At 50.6% G+C, this 18,255-nt stretch overlaps 1 protein-coding gene across 1 annotated transcript; it reads left to right on the forward strand.

The window, feature by feature from the left end:
- Positions 1-14,330: 14,330 nt before the first annotated feature.
- Positions 14,331-15,918, forward strand: CCR4 (C-C motif chemokine receptor 4). Its single transcript, XM_004588246.2, has one exon. The coding sequence runs from the start codon at positions 14,393-14,395 to the stop codon at positions 15,473-15,475; it is 1,083 nt and encodes a 360-aa protein (XP_004588303.2). The 5' UTR covers positions 14,331-14,392; the 3' UTR covers positions 15,476-15,918.
- Positions 15,919-18,255: the final 2,337 nt, after the last annotated feature.

Here is an 18,255-nt window from a genome sequence, read left to right on the forward strand (position 1 = left end):
GGGACGGGAGGTTGGGGTCGTGTGTGGTTGTATGCGGGAGAGAAGGTTGGTGCCGGGCACACCCGTTACCAGGAGCGCAAAAGGGGTACCCCACCACCCAGGGGATCTTTTTGATGGGTAGACGTGGCTTGCTCTTTGGTGCAGTGTTCTTGTCTTGAGAGGGGAGTCAGGTGGAGAGCAACTTTCCCCTACCCCCCCCACCCAGGGTTTCCAGGCACGGACTGAATATGTACATGTGAACTTGGGTGGGCTTGCCTGTGCTGCAGAGGGGAAGCCAAGAGACCCTGGATGAAGGAAGACACCCTCCCCACCCCCCAAATGTGGACTCTGCAGAGGGACGGGGCCCTCGGGCCGCCTCACAGTGAATGTTGCTCCTGTAGCGAGAGGAGTTGCTTGTCCATAAAAAAGAAGCAGCCAAGGAACGGACTTGGATATGAAAAAGCACAATTTCTTCCTGCTTTGGAAGTTCAGGGAAAGAGAAAGCTTGCAAAAGTCCAATGAACGGAAAGGATTGGCCCAGTCCCACAGCCTCCCGGTTGGGCTTGCTCTTAATGTGTGTGTGTCTGTATGTCATTCTTCTATTCCCCGCTCCCCAAGGCCTTTGAATGTAAATGGTTTGTAAACCAAATCACCCCTGACCTGAAATGAAGCAGTCTGTTCCTGTACCAAAGAATGAACAGCGAAGCCAGGCTCCCACATACAGAAGTGTGAGCTGGTGCCAGTGGCCTAGCCGGAGCCGGGTGCACAGCTGTGTGCGCCTGTCAGGTGGGGAGCAGGTGCAGAGGAGAGCCCCACCCTACCCCTACTTTTTTTGAACCCACCAGGGTTTGCCCCACGTGCACCAATCTCAGGAGCTGGAGGTGCCATGGGGTGCCAGGAGTTCACAGTAGGCGCCTCTGCAGGGAAACGGGCTGGCCCCCCAGAGCAGTTTGAACTTTCTCTAAATGAGCCACATAAGTGAACCAATAGCGCCATCTGCCTTTGTCCCCCAAAGGGAGATGGCGCAGGCAGCAGGAACGAGCCTGTCCAATTGCTGGCACTGCCCTCTTTTTTGGGCCTTTTTATCACCTCACACTACCCTGTCTCTTCTTCCTGTGGCTCTTAAATAGGAGTATTTTTGGAGTCAGCAAATGGATGGAGCCGGAGCGCTGCCTCCAGCTGCCAGACTGTAGAATGGGCTGGCAGAAGCACCCCTTCTGCTTGCCAGCTCCCAGTCAGTTGCCTTTGATTTTGCCTCTCCGTAACTTGGTGCTGGTCTTTCTCCTCGACCTCCCCCCCCCCCACAAGTGCCCCCCACACCGCCCTGCTAAAAAACACCAAAGACATAGTTTTTCACTGCTTGAAAAATCTGAGGTGGACTGGATCCTGGATGCAGACTGACCTCAGAAGCCCAGATCGCAATGGGAGCTTGGATAGGTGCGTGGAATGTACTCGGTCACTTTGTACCGTTTCCGTGGCCTTCTGCATCTGCCGGCTGATCTCCACTCAGGTCAGCTTCCCCATTGGGTGGGGAGCTTCTGAAAGCTGAATGGGACCTTGTCTTGCTGCAACACAGCTAACACAAATGACCTCCTAAGCATTGTATACTGGGGACTCGGGTGCACCACCAGGGTTTCCCCCTTGGTAGCTGACACAATCGGATTCTAAAGGACTTACGAAGCATTGGGCACGCTCAGGGCAAGTAGCGTCCGCTCCTGAAGCGAGCAGTCAGGTGGCCAAGGCTACCGCTTTCTCTGCTTTGCTGGGACATCTCCAGTACCTTTCGGAGCAGTGCCCGACTGGCATCCAAGAAACATAGTGACAAGAAGCTTTTGTTTTTAAAACATGGCCACCTGATCAGCCGGCCTGAGATTTCCTGCTTGGCCCCCACTTAACAAGGGGTGCAAAGCACTTTGGAGATGTGCAACAGTCCAAAGAGGCCACGGTTGGTTAAGTGCCAGAGTTGGTACTCCCTAGGGAAGAGGCCGTTGAGACCCTAGGCACTGCAAATGCCTTCATGAAGTGAGCTGGGAGTGGAGTCTCCAACCTGCCTGGTGGATGAGACTGTGTTAGGGGAGAGAGAGAAATGCCCACAGGGGTGGGGGATGGTGGACACGAGGCCATGTCTTCCGGTCGGGGGGCAGGGATGGGGTGTGACAGCCCTGGATGTTTGGCAATGCAGGTTGGAGCACTGAAACTCTGCTGCGAGTAGCGATGCTTTGATGGAAACCAGCTTAACAGGTCATAAATCCCGATGTCGATGAACAAGTCGGGGCTACAGTCCCGTCTTGGGATCCGTGCTATATGGCAGCTGGCAAACTGGATGGAGCTCAGGGATACCCCCAACCCCCCACACACATCCTCACCCCTGGGCTGCCCCCAAATGCACTGACTCCACAATCATTGCCCCCCTTTTTTTTTTAAGTCTAACTTATTTGGGGTGGGGAGGTGGGACATGAGAATCTACCATAAATAATGTGTTGGGCCAAAAAGCGTTTTGCCAGAATCCGGGCACTTTTGGAGGAGTGGGGGAGTGGGAGGTGGTGGCTTGAGATTGGCTCAGTGTGTTTTAGTCTAGTTAAGCCAAAGCTTACGGATGAGGGAAGTCTTTTAGGCTTGAAGCAGCAAGAGTACTGTCATGTAAATGTGTTGTCTCCCTCTCCTGGAGATTTTAAAGATGCTGTGTTCTGGTAGCTAGTTGGAAAGGGATGCCAAAGTTTTTAGGCTTGGTTTTTGTTTCGTTTTGTGTCCCCCCCCCTCCCCCTTTCCTGCTACTTTATCAAAAGAAAAAAGAAGTCCAATGGTGCCAAAAAGTATTTAGGGTATTTATTTAAAACCATACTCCAACAGTCTGGGGCTGTATAAAAGTCAGACTCTTGTATTCACACTTGGTGACGTCACAGAGCCTCCTTTCTGCAGGCCGGGCGCACGGGACAGGACGCTCCCTCGCCTCGTCACGCATCATGCACTGCATTGGATCCCTTCTACCTCCGTTTGGGCAGAAGTCACCTACCTCATGCTAGCGTCTGATGGGTCTCAAGAAAAGAAAAGGAAAAAAAAAAGGACTAGTATTAATCCAGTAAGGAGTGAATGGGAATGGGAATCTACCTCTTTAGAAGAAATGTCGGCACGTGTCTTAGATTTCTCCCGGGAGAAATCTCCGAAATCTGCTAGACATCCGGTAATCCAGAAGTCCCCAGCTCCCCAGCTCCCCAGCTCCCCCACCACAAAACCAGAGGGTGACTCCGAGCGCTCCCTCGTTGGTCAGTGTTTGGAAACTACTGGTTAATAACTGCTGTCGCGGAGGAGGACTTCCGTTGGAAATCAAGACCTTTAGGTCTCTCTTCTTCAAGAGAAAAATGTTTTATCTGTACTTGTCCACAGATACGCCCGTGGAGGAGCAGTTTTCACAGGTGTAGTGTTTGGAAGCCCCTGCTCTGGGAAGGAAGTGAGAATCGGTATTTTGTTTTGTTTTGACTTGTTGATTGTATTCGCAGCCCTCTGCACCGGTCCGCCACCACCACGTTGCAGCCGGCACCATTCTGTCCCGCGCACTGAACTGGTGGCCAAGTGTGTGTGTGTTGCCCTCCTCTGCTCGGTTGTTACTTTGTTTCTCTAAACCAAAGGTGACATACTGAACAGGTTGTTCTTGGGTTGTGGATGCTGTGGTCCTCCCCACTCCCCAGCCTTGTGAATTAAATACTTGAGAAGCACATTATGAAGAGATGCTACAGTGACCTCCCTGCCCTCCCCCCATGTCTTTTCCTCCCCCCGTTAAGTGGTTGCTTCCCTTGGAGAGGGTCCTAAGGCCAAGGTCAGGATCAGGAGCTGGGTTTACCAGCGAAATACCTCAATGACTTCGCTTCTACAAACTGAGCTTACTACGGGTGCATGGAGCCAGCCTGGCGGGACGTTTTCCCGTCATCACATAACCAGTCATGGTTCTAAATACATGGTCTTAGACCTCTTTTAATGATTGTATTAACTTACAAACTCAGGTAGTATTTTTCCCCCCTTAAGGCTCTACCTCAGAGCACACTGGCTGAATGTTGACGTGTGTAACTGCGTGTTTACTCCCCCAATAACCAGCTCTGTCAGCATTCCTACTGTTTCTAGCTATCTGTGTAGTCCCCCCCCTTTTTGGAGGAAGGTTTTTCCACAATTTGGGGGAATTTTTTTCTTTTCAGGGTGTAATGTATCTTTTCTTTTCCCCTCAAATCAATGCAGGTGAGGGTGGGTGGGTGAGGGAAGTTTTAAACTAGCATGTTAGGTGTACTTGGGTGGGTGGGATGGGTTGCTAGTGTTGGTTTTACGACTGTCACTTAATACTGTCCATTAGCTCTCATGTCTGGCCAGCAAGGATGCTTTGATTTTTGAAGAACATGTGACTCGAGTTGAGTCTTTTTTTTTTTTTTTTAAGCGATTGAGTACAGAATTGGGAAACTCCATGTGGGCATGCCGCCTGATGGAGTGTAAAATCTTGGATGGTTTGGTTCCATCGTGCAAAGTAGATGTGCTTCAACGCTTAGGCACAATGAAGATGTTTCTTGCAACCCCAGATTTTCAGGCAAAAGTGGGATTTTTTATTTTGGGGGGGTGCCTTTCCCCCCTCTCTTTTGGGTCTTTTGCATTCTGCATCCTGCGTTGTCAATAGAGGCCACAGGCATGACAGCGATGAGCAGGTGGAGAACGGTGGGAAGGTGTCCAAACTCCTGTGTTTGCTCACGGGCTTCTGAATGTATCGCTGTGGTCCACAGAGAAGGCTGGACAGGATAGCAAGGAGATGCTGTATCCGCTATCACAGCCATAAAACAAAGTTGGGGGTCTCTCTGGACTTTAAAATTGTTCCTATGCATCTTATTTTATTTTGTCGAATCAAATAAACAAGGGTTGTGTTTCTTCTCCATGGGCATGTTGCGTCTGTGTGGTTCTTTAATCTGGCATGGGTTAGGGGCCATACGCACCGTGTACCTGGTGAGTATGTGGGGCTGGGGGCCACTGGGGCGCTGAGCGCCCAGTTGTTGTCAACAGTGCATGGATGCCGGCATTTTAAGTAGAAGCCCGTTTTGGCTCAGTAGATTAAGACGCTGAGCACCTGTCTCTGTCCTCGGCCCAGCTGTCCCCTTCCCATCCAGCTCCCTACTACCGCACCTGGGAAAGCAGCAGAAGGGGACCCAAGTGCATGGGAGACCCAGATGAAGTTGCTGCCTCCTGGCTTTGATATATCCCTTCACTGGCTGTTGTAGTCATTTAAATCAGAGAATGGTTACAAGAAACTAGAAATCCCAGTACTCAGTACCCAGTACCAGCCTGCAGCTAGCCAGCAGGCATTGTGCTTCCGGAGAGATCTGCCCCACGTATAACCTTAGCTGGAGCTGAGGTCAGGGCTGTGGGGTGGGCAGTGACTGCTGGGCCTGAACCGCAGGGTCGGGGAAGGGCCCTCGGCGTGCTAGGTGGACAAAAGTGTGGCTCGGTGTGCTCAGAATTTCCTGGGGTTGGCAACGTGTCTTCCTGTGGCTCCAGCATCCCTTACAGGCACAAGGTTCAGTTTCTAGGTGCTCTAGCTCCCCTGCAGCTCCCTGCTACTAGCTGGGAAAGCAGCCGAAGCAGGTGGCACAAAGACCTTGAGCCCCTGCACCCATGTGGAAGACATGAAAAAACGGCTTCGGATCAACCGATAGCCACATGGGGAGTGAACCAGCAGAAGGAAGAAGATTCCCACTTCCTCTGCAACTGCCTTTCTAAAAAGAATTTTCTTTGCAGCTTTGCCTTTTTGTTTTCCTAAGAAAATAACAATGTATGGGGAAAGTTGTACCAGAGAAGAATGCGCACACAGCAAACCACACACTGCGTGGGATTCACCCAGAAATGGGAAGCCTTTTTTTTTTTTTAAGCTAATTGATTTGTTACCTTTTTTTTTTTTTTTTTTTTTTTTTTTTTTTTTATACAATTTCTTTTTTTTTTTTTTAAGATTTATTTTATTTTTATTACAAAGTCAGATATACTGAGAGGAGGAGAGACAGAGAGGAAGTGGAGCTGCCGGGATTAGAACCAGCGGCCATATGGGATCAAGGCGAGGACCTTAGCCACTAGGCCACGCTGCCGAGCCCGATTTGTTACCTTTTAAGATTAAGGACGGGGAGCAGGGATGGAAGAGGCTAGAAGGGGAAATTTCTGAGCCTAAGGAATTATCATGAAAAAGAAGTAAAAAAAAAAATGCTGAAAAAAATTAGGAAGTATATTTGTATTCAATTTAATTCTTTAGGACAGAAATTAGTTGGATTTTGCCCTAACATATTTGTTGATGACTCCATGGGGGACAAGAACAGTATATTAACCTCTAGTTGGTCAGGAGGTCATAGTTAACCTGTGTTTTCAAGAATTTCATGTTAGGGACTGGTACAATGACTCAACTGGCTAATCCTCTACTGGTAAGTGCTGGCAGCCCGAATGGGCGTCAGTTCGTATCCCAGCTGTTCCACTTCCCCTCCAGCTCTCTGCTAATGGCCTGAGAAAGCAGAAGACAGCCCGAGTCCTTGGCACCCTGCACCCGTGTGGGAGACCCAGTAGAGGCTCCTGGATCCTGGCTTCAGGTCGGCTCAGCACTGCCACTGTGGTCATGTGGGAAAAGAACCAGAAGATGGAAGATCCCTGTGTCTCTCCTCTCTCTACAACTGCCTTACAGACAAGAGATTCCTTCCACTAGTTCACAACCCCAAGTGGCCTCAATGGTTAGGGCTGGGGCAGGCAGAAACTGGACCCTGGAATCCAGGTCTCCCCCGTGGTGACAGGGGCCCAAGCATTTGGGCCGCCCTCCACTGCTTTCCCAGGCCATAATCAGAGAGTTATAAGAGAAGTGGTGCACTCTGACATGGGATGCCAGCGTCACGGGCAGTGACTTGACCTACTATACCGCAACACCTGCCTGTTGGGCATTCATTTGCATTGCAGGGCATAGCACATTCCAGTAAGAACAGGACAGAGAAATCACAGAACAGCAAGATCTGCAAGTCCTGGCATCGCCAACTATGAGCAGGGACCCAGGGCATGTGTTTTGTTTCTCTCCCAGTTTGCTCACCTAAACCAGCTGCTGCCCCAGGTCATGAGGAGAAATAAGTCACCTAAAGAAGGGAATGATGGGCCATGCGTGGTAGCCTAGCTGCTGAAGTCTTCGCCTCGCACTGGACAGGATCCCATAGGAGTGCCAGTTCTAATCCCGGCGGCCACGCTTCCCTGGGAAAGCATTTGGGGATGGCCCAAAGCCTTGGGACCCTGTACCCGCATGGGAGTCCCAGAGGAAGTTCCTGGCTCCTGGCTTTGGCACAGCACCGGCCATTGCGGCCACTTGGGGAGTGAATGATTAGACAGAAGATGTTCCTCTCTCTCCTCATCTCTGTATATCTGACTTTACAATAAAAATAAGTAAATCTTTAAAAAAAATTTTTTTTGAAGCTAGTGCTAGTCAGGAACCACCTCACCACAGACCGCTGCTGGCTGCGTCACAGCTGACAAGGGCCTGCTCACTGCATGGCTGGATTGCTCGAGCTGATAGTCCTCATACTGTGATCATTCAATCTCTGAACATGATACAGGTATAGCAAATAAACATGGCAATATATTAAAAAATATGCCACTAGGGACATATACATTAACATAGCAATGAGCTACCTCACACACCTGACAAGATAACTGCAATAATTTAATTCTAGGGCCTGGTGTGATAGCATAGCGGCTACAGTCCTCACCAGGATCTCATATTGGTGCTGGTTCCAATCCCGGCAGCTCCACTTCCCATCCAGCTCCCTGCTTGTGGCCTGGGAAAGCAGTTGAGGATGGGCCAAGTCCTTGGGCCTCTGCACTCACGTGGGATACCCGGCAGAGCTCCTGGCTCCTGGCTCCCTGGCTTGTGATGAGTTTAACTCAGCTATTGCTGCCATGTGGGGAGTAAACCATCCATGCAAGACCTCTCTTCATCTCTCCTCTCTCTATTAAATACGGCCAAAGCATTGGCATCTACGGCCTGGACTTCTATGTGACGCTGGACAGGCCAGGCTTCAGCATCGCAGACAAGAAGCCCGGGACAGGCTACGTTGGGACCAAACACAGAATCGGCAAAATGGAGGCCATGCGCTGGTTCCAGCAGAAGTATGATGGATCATCCTTCCTGGCAAATAAATTCCCACTTACAGCCAAAAGGCCAATAAAGTGTTTTCAGTGAAAAAAAAAAAATTGCCTTTCAATTATGTAGAGAGAAGGAGAGACACAGAGAGATCTTCTAACTGCTGCACCATTCCGCAAAAGGCTGCAATGGTCATAGCTGAGCTGATCTGAAGCCAGGAGCCAGTAGCATCTTTTGGCTCTCCCATGTGGATGTAAGGGCTCGTGGATTGAGGCCATTCTCTGTTGCCTTCCCAGGCCATTATGAGGGAGCTGAATCAGAAGTGGAACAGCCAAGACCTTAACCAATACCTATATGGTTGCTGACACTGCAGGAAGCGGCTCTGCCTGCAATGCCTTGGTCCCAAGCCTTTGGTCTGTCCTTGACTGCTTTCCCAGGCCACAAGCAGGGAGCTGGATGGGAAGTGGGGCAGCCGGGATTTGAACCGGCGCCCATATGGGATCCTGGCAGGTTCAAGGTGAGGACTTTAGCTGCTAGGCCATGCTGCCGGGCCCAAGGTTTCACTTGTTATCTTGAAATGTCCTCAGACACAATAACAGACTCAAGGTGAATACTGTTTTTTCTTTTCTCTTGTCTGTCTTAGATTAAGTTTAACTTGAAAGAATTACAGAGAGAGGGGGAGATAGAAAGAGATCATCTATCCTTTGGTTCACTCTCCAAATGACTACAACAGCCAGAGCTGAGCTGATCCACAGCCAGGAGCCAGGAGCTTCTTCCATGTCTCCCACATGGGTGTAGGGGTCCAAGGACTTGAGCCGTCCTCCACTGCTTTCCCAGTTCATAAGCAGGAAGCTGGACTGCAAGTTGCGCTGCCAGGACTCAAAGCTACACTCAGAGGGGATGCTGGTGCTGCTGGCAGCGGACTAACATGCTACACCACCATGCCAACCCCTGCCCAGTCTTTTGTCTCATCTTCTTTTCCTACTGATGTGAGTGGCACACAGGGAGGCAGGGGTGTGGGTACTCCAGCTCTCAACTCCGAGGCGCCTGTAATTAAGCAAGTCTGGGATGCAGGCTGGATGTGGGGCTGTCAGGAAATGGCTGGGGCCAGGAGAGGCTGGGGGAGGCGGGGCTGGGGAGGGAGGAGGAGGCTGGGAAAGTGGGGCTGGGACGCAGGAGGAGGCTGGAGATCCCGGACGTCCGTGCCCCACCCCTGCCCCGCAGTGCTCTTATCCTGGAACAAAAGGGTGGCAGCCACAGTCTGTCACCTGCCTCCTGCCGCCTCCACAGGCCCTCCCACAGGGTCTTAGAGCTCCCTGTGGGAGACCCAGAAGTTCCTGGCTGCAGCCTCGCCCAGCACTGGCGGTTGGGGACCACTTGGTGAAGCAATAGGTGTAAGATCTTGTTCCCTCTCTGCACTTTGCTTTTAGGGGGGTCGGGCGGGGGTGGGAAGGTGAACTGTTCAGTTCTACATATAACCTTTTTGTGAACTGCTTCAATTGGGGGTAATTCCAGTTGGCAGAACATGTGCATCTCATGCAGCTTAATAAAATGGCACACGCGCTACATCAAGACCATCGCTGTGTTTTGGAATGAAAACGAGGTCTGTATACTGAAACAAAATGGTTTTCTCAACAAGAAGTCCTTGGGTAATGAGAGTTATGGGTTTAGGCGTTATTTGTTTCATGGAATTATTTTGCATGTTTTAAAATACGTGCATTTTCTAGAATGGTCTCTTGAGAAGGCAGAGTTCTGAATTTCTCATCCTGAAATCTAAGCGTTAGGGCAGGGAGATTGGGAGATGCTGGCGCGCCTGCGCCACCTGCTGGCCATCTCCAAATCTCGGCAGTTGGAATCATCTGAGTGTGGCTGGATCCCCACGAGTGGTGTGGGTTCTGAGGCTTTTTCCAGCAAAAACAGTTTCAAAGACACCGATTGGAACACACAGAGAACTACCGCTGCCTGCTTCGCTCCTCCAGTGTCCGTGACAGATGGGGCTGGGCAGAGGTTGAAGCCGGGTGCTGGGAACTCAATCCTGAACTCAGCCATGGCAATCACTTGAGGCATTACTTGGCACCCAAAGTGGGCGCTAACCTTGAGCCCAGGTGCACTGACATGGGACACGGGATATGGGTGAGTCACTGGTGTGTGAGCTGCCAAATCAAAAGCCCACTGCTTTGTAACTTTTTTTTTCTTTTTTTAGGATTTATTTTTATTTTCATTCAAAAGGCAGATCTATGGAGACAAGGAGAGACAGGGAGAGAGAATCTTCAATCTGCCCTTAACTTCCCAAATGGCCACAACGATCTAAAGTCAGGAGCCTCCTCTGTGTCTCCCATGTGGGTGCACCGGCCCGAGGACTTGGGCCATCCTCCCTTGCTTTCCCGGACCAGAAGCAGGGAGCTGGATGGGAAGTGGAGCAGCCAGGACAGGAACTGGTGCCCATATGGAATACTGGAGCTTGCCTGTGGAGGGCTAACCTGTTGAGCAATTGTACCCAATCCAAAACCTTGCGTTTAAAAAAAGCTTTTCTTAACTGGGCAAACGGAGACTCTATGATGGACCATGTCAATCAGTGGATTCTTCAATGACCTCATCGTGCTTGGAGTGATGAGAGTGGCAGCAATTAAGAACTGTTGAACTATCAAAACCACTTGAGCAAGAAACCTCGGAGCATGCCCCATATCCGGGACCTGGGGTGGGTGGGAGACTGGGTGGGACTTCTCCCTTAAAATTCCCTTTTACATCAGATATATTAAGGAAACAATATGGAACTAATTGTCTTGCCCATCTTCCTGTAGCGCTTGAACCTTTTTACCCTAATTATGTCAAGTTTGTAAAAAAATTAATTAAAAAAAAAAAACCTTTCTTCCTTGACTCCCTTCCCCCCCCGCCCCTGCGCCACACTACAGGCTGTGCTGTGGTACAGTCGCTTACAGCACCAGCATCCCAGATGAGTGTTGGTTCAAGCCTGGGATGCTCTGCTTCCTAGCCAGCTTCCTGCTAATGGGCCTGGGGAGACAGCAAGAGATGGCCCAAGTGGAGCTTGAGCGCCTCGCTCTGACCTGGCCCAGCCCTTCAGTCATTGCTACTCTCTGTGTCTCTCCCTACCTCCACTCCCTACCTCCTCTCTCCCTGCCTTCCTCTGTAATTTTTTGCCTTTCAAGTTAAAAAAAAAAAAAAGGCCCCAGTGAACTCAGCATGTGCTCACAGGAAACCACACACTCTTCAAAAGCACCTGCCTTTCTTAACGCTGTGCCGCTCCAGTCAAGCCTCGCACTGCTGCTCAGACCATCCACCGAGCCACCTCAGAGAAGCCAGGTAAGTGGGGAAGGGAGTGGGCTTTGGATGCGCACGCGCAAGCGAGCAAGAGCGAGCCCCCCAGAGAAGCATGTTCCTCCAGGCTTGTTTGTCCGTCGGTCTGCTCGCCTGCCTGCCTGTCTATCTGTCCAGGTTCCCAGTCAGCAACCTTCTGAAAGCTCATGTCCTCCCCTATTCTCGTGGGCCTTCCCACCAGGGTGGGAAAGAAATGTACAAGGGATTTCAAAATGATGGTGGAAAAATGGAATTCAAAGTTTCTCATGGGGCAAAAGAAGTTTCAAATCCAGGTGCGGTTTTTTTCATAATACGAATCTGGTTTAAAATTTTCAGCTTAGATTTATGGCTTAACAATAAATTTTTTTGGTACCAGATTAAATGTTGGCTTCCATTCTTATGAGCTTTCCCTTGCTGTTTCAGGAGTTGTGGTCCCCAGAAGGTGGGGTGAAAACCCTTGTTTTTTGTTCATCTACTTTTATTTTAAAAAAAGATTTATTTATTTTTATTGGAAAGGCAGATTCACAGAGAGAAGGAGGGACAGAAAGATTTTCTGTATGCTGGTTTACTCCCTATGTGGCTGCAATGACCAGAGCTGAGCCCAGCAAAGCCAGGAGCCAGGAGCTTCTTCTGGGTCTCCTACGCGGTTGCAGGGTCCCAAAGCTTTGGGCTGTCCTCGACTGCTTTCCCAGGCCACAAGCAGGGAGCTGGATGGGAAGTGGGGCTGCCGGGACTAGAACCGGCGCCCATATGGGATCTTGACACTTGAAGGGGGAGGCTTAGAGGCTTAGCCTGTTGAGCCATCGCCCTAGTTCCTATTCACTTGTATTGATTTGAAAAGCAGAATGACAGAGAGCAGAGACAGAGATTCTTTAACCTGCAGCTTGCTCCCCCGGTGCCCACAGCAGCCAGGGCTGGTCCAGTGCTTGCAATCCTGGCACCTCTATGAGTGCCCAGATGCAGTTCCTTGCTCCTGGCTTTTTAGCCTGGCGCAGGCTTGGCTCTTGTAGGCGTTTGGGAAGTAAACTTGTGAATGGAAAACTCTCTCCTCTTTTCATCTCTCTCCGTCTCTCTTCGACACTCTGTAAACTAGATACATCTTTCAAAAAGAAACTTACACGCCATTCATTAAAAAAAAAAAGATGTAAATTTGATGCAGTCCTTTGGAGTGGCACGGAAGGCACTCCCTGGATGCCCACATCCCATATTGGAGAACCTGGGTTTAAAACCTGGCTTTATTCTTACCGAGGCAGGGGTTGGCTCAAGTAACCAGGACCTTTTTCCTAGGTCAGGCTTCCGCCCATCCCAGCTCTGGCTTTTGGAGCATTTGGAAAGTGAAGCAGTCTGTGGGAGATGCTCTGTTCTCTTCCTCACTCTGCCATCCAAAGCCATGCCATCAATCATTGAAAAAGCGTCAGGAAGCACCCGATGTGCCGGGCTTACGGAATGACTCTCACCACTCACAGACTGTGTTCTGCTCTGTGTTTCTGAGAACTGCGTGGTTCGTTGGTCCTGCGTGTTTCTTGTTTTTTTTTTTTTTCCCTATAGTTTTCACTGTTGCAATGGTAGTGCAGGAGTAGAATGAATATTCACTTAACAAATTTATTTGGCCGCCCTTCAACATCTACCTGCAAAAGTAAACGAACAATCTTGGTCTTGCTCAACACACAGTTTTGGGCATTTAGGTGGGAAGATGGGGGAGGTTGAGATGTGAATTGCTGAACCCCACGATGAGGTTTTGTTCGTTAATGTCCGGGTGCCAGGAAGCATAGCAAGGAAGTGGGGGGTGGCCTAGGGCTGGGCAGTCCTCTGTGTCTGACTGCTCTGAGATACATGTGGGCATGAGTGTGATTCCAAGAAGGGTTTGACTTCTGAGGCTGCTGCTGGAGGGAAGCGTAAAGCGTAAAGGTGGCAGGGCAGTGGAGTTTTTCTTGGGGTAGTGCAGCTTTTCTAGAGTCCTCAGGCTAATTTCCACTCTGGTAGGATTCACTATAAACAAAGCAAGACTTAGGACCCTGGCACAGTAGCCTAGCAGCTAAAGTCCTCACCTTGCATGCCTGGGATCCCACATGGGCGCCGGTTTTAATCCCGGCAGCCCCACTTCCCATCCAGCTCCCTGCTGTGGCCTGGGAAAGCAGTCGAGGACAGCCCAAAGCCTTGGGACCCTGCACCCATGTGAGAAACTTCAGATCGGCTCAGTTCTGGCTGTTGTGGCTACTTGGGGAGTGAGCCAGCGGATGGAAGATCTTCTTCTCTGTCTCTCCTCTCTCTATATATCTACCTTTCCAACAAAAATAAATAAATCTTAAAAATGAAAACACAACAAACAAAAACAAAGCAAGACTAATTTCATTGACTTGAAAGGCACAGAGAAACACACAGAGAAAGGGATCTTCCAACCCCCGATTCACTGTTGAACTGACTGCAATGATCCGAGCTTGGGTCAGGTTGAAGCTAGGAGCCAGGAAACGTCATCAGTCTCCCGTGTGGTTGGTAGGGGCCCAGGCACTGGAACCATCCTCCAGTGCTTTCCCAGGCACAGGCACAGGGGACTGGATCAGCAGTAGAGCAGCCAGAACTGCAGCCAGCTGGGATGCTGGTATTGCACGTGGAAGCTTAACGCGTGGTGCCAACACGAGCTGTGCTAATACGTTTAAAAAGAAGAAAACCAGGAGACACAGAGGCTGGACAGGTAAGGAAGTCAGTGAGTGGCAGAGGTGGCATTTGTGCCCCATGCATGTGTCTTGCAAGGCCAGGGCCATTTCGTGTGGTGGTACAGCCAATGGAGGAGTTGCGCCCCTTGCAGCGGGGGAAGGAAGGACGATTGGGGAACGGAACAGCGCATCCCTGGGTGTATGTCTCACCCCATCTGACTAACCTTTGCTCTTTTTGGCTTGCATTCTCTCCTGTTAGCTTCCTCTGGTTGGCCCAGATCTGCCTGGAATAACCCCATCAACTGAGAAAAAAGAAGAAAAAAAAATGAACCCCACAGATCTCCCCGACACTACACTGGATGAAAGCATTTATAGCAACTACTATCTGTACGACAGCCTCCCCAAGCCTTGCACCAAAGATGGCGTCAAGGCCTTCGGGAAGCTCTTCCTGCCCCCTCTGTACTCCTTGGTCTTCCTCTTGGGGCTGCTGGGGAATTCAGTGGTGGTATTAGTCCTGTTCAAGTACAAACGGCTCAAGTCCATGACGGACGTGTACCTGCTCAACCTCGCCATTTCTGATCTGCTGTTTGTGCTGTCGCTGCCGTTCTGGGGCTACTACGCTGCGGACCAGTGGGTGTTCGGGCTAGGGCTGTGCAAGTTCATCTACTGGATGTACCTGGTGGGCTTCTACAGCGGCATCTTCTTCATCATGCTCATGAGCATCGACAGGTACCTGGCGATCGTGCACGCCGTGTTCTCCCTGAGGGCCAGGACCCTGACCTACGGTGTCATCACCAGCCTGGTGACCTGGTCCGTGGCCATTTTTGCCTCCCTCCCGGGACTCCTGTTCAGCACCTGCTACACCGAGCGCAACCACACCTATTGCCAGGCCAGGTTCTCGGTGAACTCCACCACGTGGAAGGTGCTGAGCTTGCTGGAGATCAACGTGCTGGGGCTGGTGGTACCTCTGGCTGTCATGCTCTTCTGCTACTCCATGATCATCAGGACCCTGCAGAATTGCAAAAATGAGAAGAGGAGCAAGGCGGTGAAGATGATCTTCACTGTGGTGGTCCTCTTCCTGTGCTTCTGGACACCTTACAACGTGGTGATTTTCCTGGAGACGCTGGTGGAGCTGGAGGTCCTCCAGGATTGCACCTTAGAGAGATACCTGGAATACGCCATCCAGGCCACGGAGACACTGGCCTTTGTGCACTGCTGCCTCAACCCAGTCATCTATTTTTTCCTGGGGTTGAAGTTTCGCAAGTACATAGTCCAACTCTTTAAAACCTGCAGCGGGCCCTTTGTGCTGTGCCGGGACTGTGGCATCCTGCGGCTGTACTCTGCGGAGACCCCGAGCTCCTCCTACACGCAGTCCACCATGGATCATGACCTGCATGACGCTCTGTAGAAGTGCGGGTGCACACCGCAGGGCTTGGAGCTGATTTGCCGTGGTCTCCCAGGAAGGGGTTCCCCCCAGCAGGTGGCAGGAGAAGTCTTGCAGCCACCCACCACGCAGAGCTGTTGTCTTCCTCTGTGCCCAGCTCCTCGCCTTCCAGTGGGGCAAAGTCAACCTGCCAGAGGGTCCCCTGGACACCAGGCTTCTCTGGAAGAGAACGGCTGTAAAACATTGAGTGCCGAGGGGAATCACAGCTGGAAGGAAAAGAACATTCTCTCCTAGCCTGACCTGATGGGGTTCTCTGCAGACACAACATTTGCCCGAAAGAGCCAATCACTATTTCCTGTTGCCGAAAAGGGGGAGCCTCCCTCTCCCCGCCAGTTAATTTCTAGCTTTTGTGGGATGATAACGCAAACTCTAGCATGCCTATGAAGCAACTGCAGGTTATAGCGTAACCCAAGAGACCAGCTCTGTGTAGAAACAACGGGTGAGACAACAAACCTGTCTGATAGTTTTATTGTAAAGGATGATTTGCTCATGGAAGGCAAACCTTTTGCATCCACGAGTGCGAGGGGATGCAGGCGTTAGCATGATCTGATGCCCCTACATGAAACACGAGAGGTTCAAATCTAAACATACCTGTGGTAATTCAAACACCTGTTTCCTTTGCCTGTGGATGGGTTTAGATTTTAATTAGCACAGGCAACTATGCAAATCTTACAAATAGTACTCTAAGCCCAGCATACACCTGTCTGGGCTCTTTTGCTTGCTTTGTAACTACTGCCCTCAAAATGAAAATTCAAGGGAACCGATAAAGGGTGCCGGTACTTCTTTAGTGATTTGGAAGTGTCATGAGTAGAGGTAAGAAGAAGCAGATCACACTTCTCGCTGACGTACATGAAAGTGACTGAAAAATTATGAAATTGTAAAAAATGCCCTGTTACAAATATTGGTTCCAGTTGTTCACTTTTCGATGACTCAAGTGTTTGATCGGTCGTTTCGTACAAGGTGTTTGTTGATGGATCCTTTCCTACCACTGAGATAGTGGCTGTCGTGTCCTTCTTCATAGCCCTCTTGCTCAGAGTTCAGCCAAGACTCCAACAACGTCAGGGAGCCCGCAGATCCCTCCCAGATAAAAACCCTGCCTATGAGCTGTACAGGGTTAACCAGTTTAAGATGCTTCTGTTAAGCTGACACGTCATTACCTGCTCTGCACTCAGCGCGTCTCCAGACCATTGATTGTCAGAAATGTGATCTTGAAAGGGAAAGTTCGAGGCCACAGCCATTCAAGCTAGCGATGAAGCTTCTCGCGTGTTCCCCTTGTGGTGCCTGGGTTTGAGTCTCTTCTGTCTCCGGCTCCTGCTAGTGCACAGCATGGTGGGCAGGAGAGAAGGTTCTAGTAACTGAACCCCTGCCATCCACATGGGAGACCTGGATTGGATTCCTGGTTCTTGGCCCCGGCCCTAGCCCTGCCGTGGCCATTGTGATCACGTAAGGAGTAAACCAGTGCATCGGAGCACTCTGTCTCCCTCTCCCGTCTCTCTCTCTCAAGTAAAATAAAAAGAAAAAGAAAAGCAAGCTTATGTGGCCTTTATGGAAATGGAATAAAATAACTGCATGCGCAGTGTCTCTGTGCTGTGTTTGTGGTGGATGACCTGATGCGTACTAGAGTTACAACTGCCCATGCTTCTATTGCCTCGCTGCGTGGGGACGCCTGGACTCCCTCAAGGGAAGGGGAGCAATCACTGAGAGAATGAGAACACCTGCTTGCCTAGGTCAGCGCTAGAGGATGGTTCTGGATCTGCCCAGCCAGAGGCTGCCTCCCCTTTCCTGATAGAGTAGCAAGTGCATCCATGGAGCCACAGTGAGTTGGAGGCTTTAAGCCTGGCGGTTGTGGATGTTACTGTGCCTTTGCCGGCCGTAGCATACAGCAGAGGGCATGACCCCCAGCTGCCATCCCTCTGCCAGAGAAGGTGGCAGCTTCCATTGTCTTGAATCACCCCGGGCTCCTCTTGCTCCAAGGTTACAGGGGATGGGGTGATGATTGCTTGCAATGGACAGGAGTTTGAAGCCTATGCTGACAACCACCCCTAACCCTTTCTCAGGCCACAGGCAGGGAGCTGGATTGGAAAGTAGAGCAGCCAGAACACAAACCAGGGTCCCTATGGGATGCCAGCACTGGCAGGTGGGGGATTAGCCTGTCGTGCTACCACATCAGCTCCGAAAGTGCCTTCCTAGTTGGCAATAGAATCATGAAGAGCAAGCTAGCAAGCCTCCCACCCAGGAGTGGGTTTAACTAAATTGTCAGACGTGAAGATCCTCCGTCCTGTGTTGCCATTCCCCTAGCTCCTGCAGAGTGCAGACTAGCTGCAGAATGAGAACAACAGAAGCAGTTTTGCTACTGGAGTGACATAAATGGTTTGGAACCGGACCAAGTGGTGGTTGCGCAATATTGCTAACGTGCTTGTTGGCACCGAGTTGAGCAGGATGAGGGGGAAGTAGACGGCGTCTTTTAGTTGTTTATTTTTAAAGATTTGCTTGTTTTTATTTGAAAGGCAGATTTATAGATAGAAGGAAAGACACAGAGGGGAAGATGTTCCATCCACTGTGGTTCACTCTCCAAGTGGCCGCAGGTCGGAACTGAGCTGATCTGAAGCCAAGAGCCTCTATTGTGGCTCCCACATGAGTATAGGTGCTCAAGGATTTTGGCCATCTTCCACCGTTTTCCCAGGCCATATGCAAACAGCTGGAAGGGAAGTGTAGCAGCTGGAACATAAATGAGTGCTCATATG

The sequence above is a fragment of the Ochotona princeps genome, chromosome 30 (assembly GCF_030435755.1).
Source record: "Ochotona princeps isolate mOchPri1 chromosome 30, mOchPri1.hap1, whole genome shotgun sequence".
In the NCBI taxonomy this organism is placed as follows: Eukaryota; Metazoa; Chordata; class Mammalia; order Lagomorpha; family Ochotonidae; genus Ochotona; species Ochotona princeps.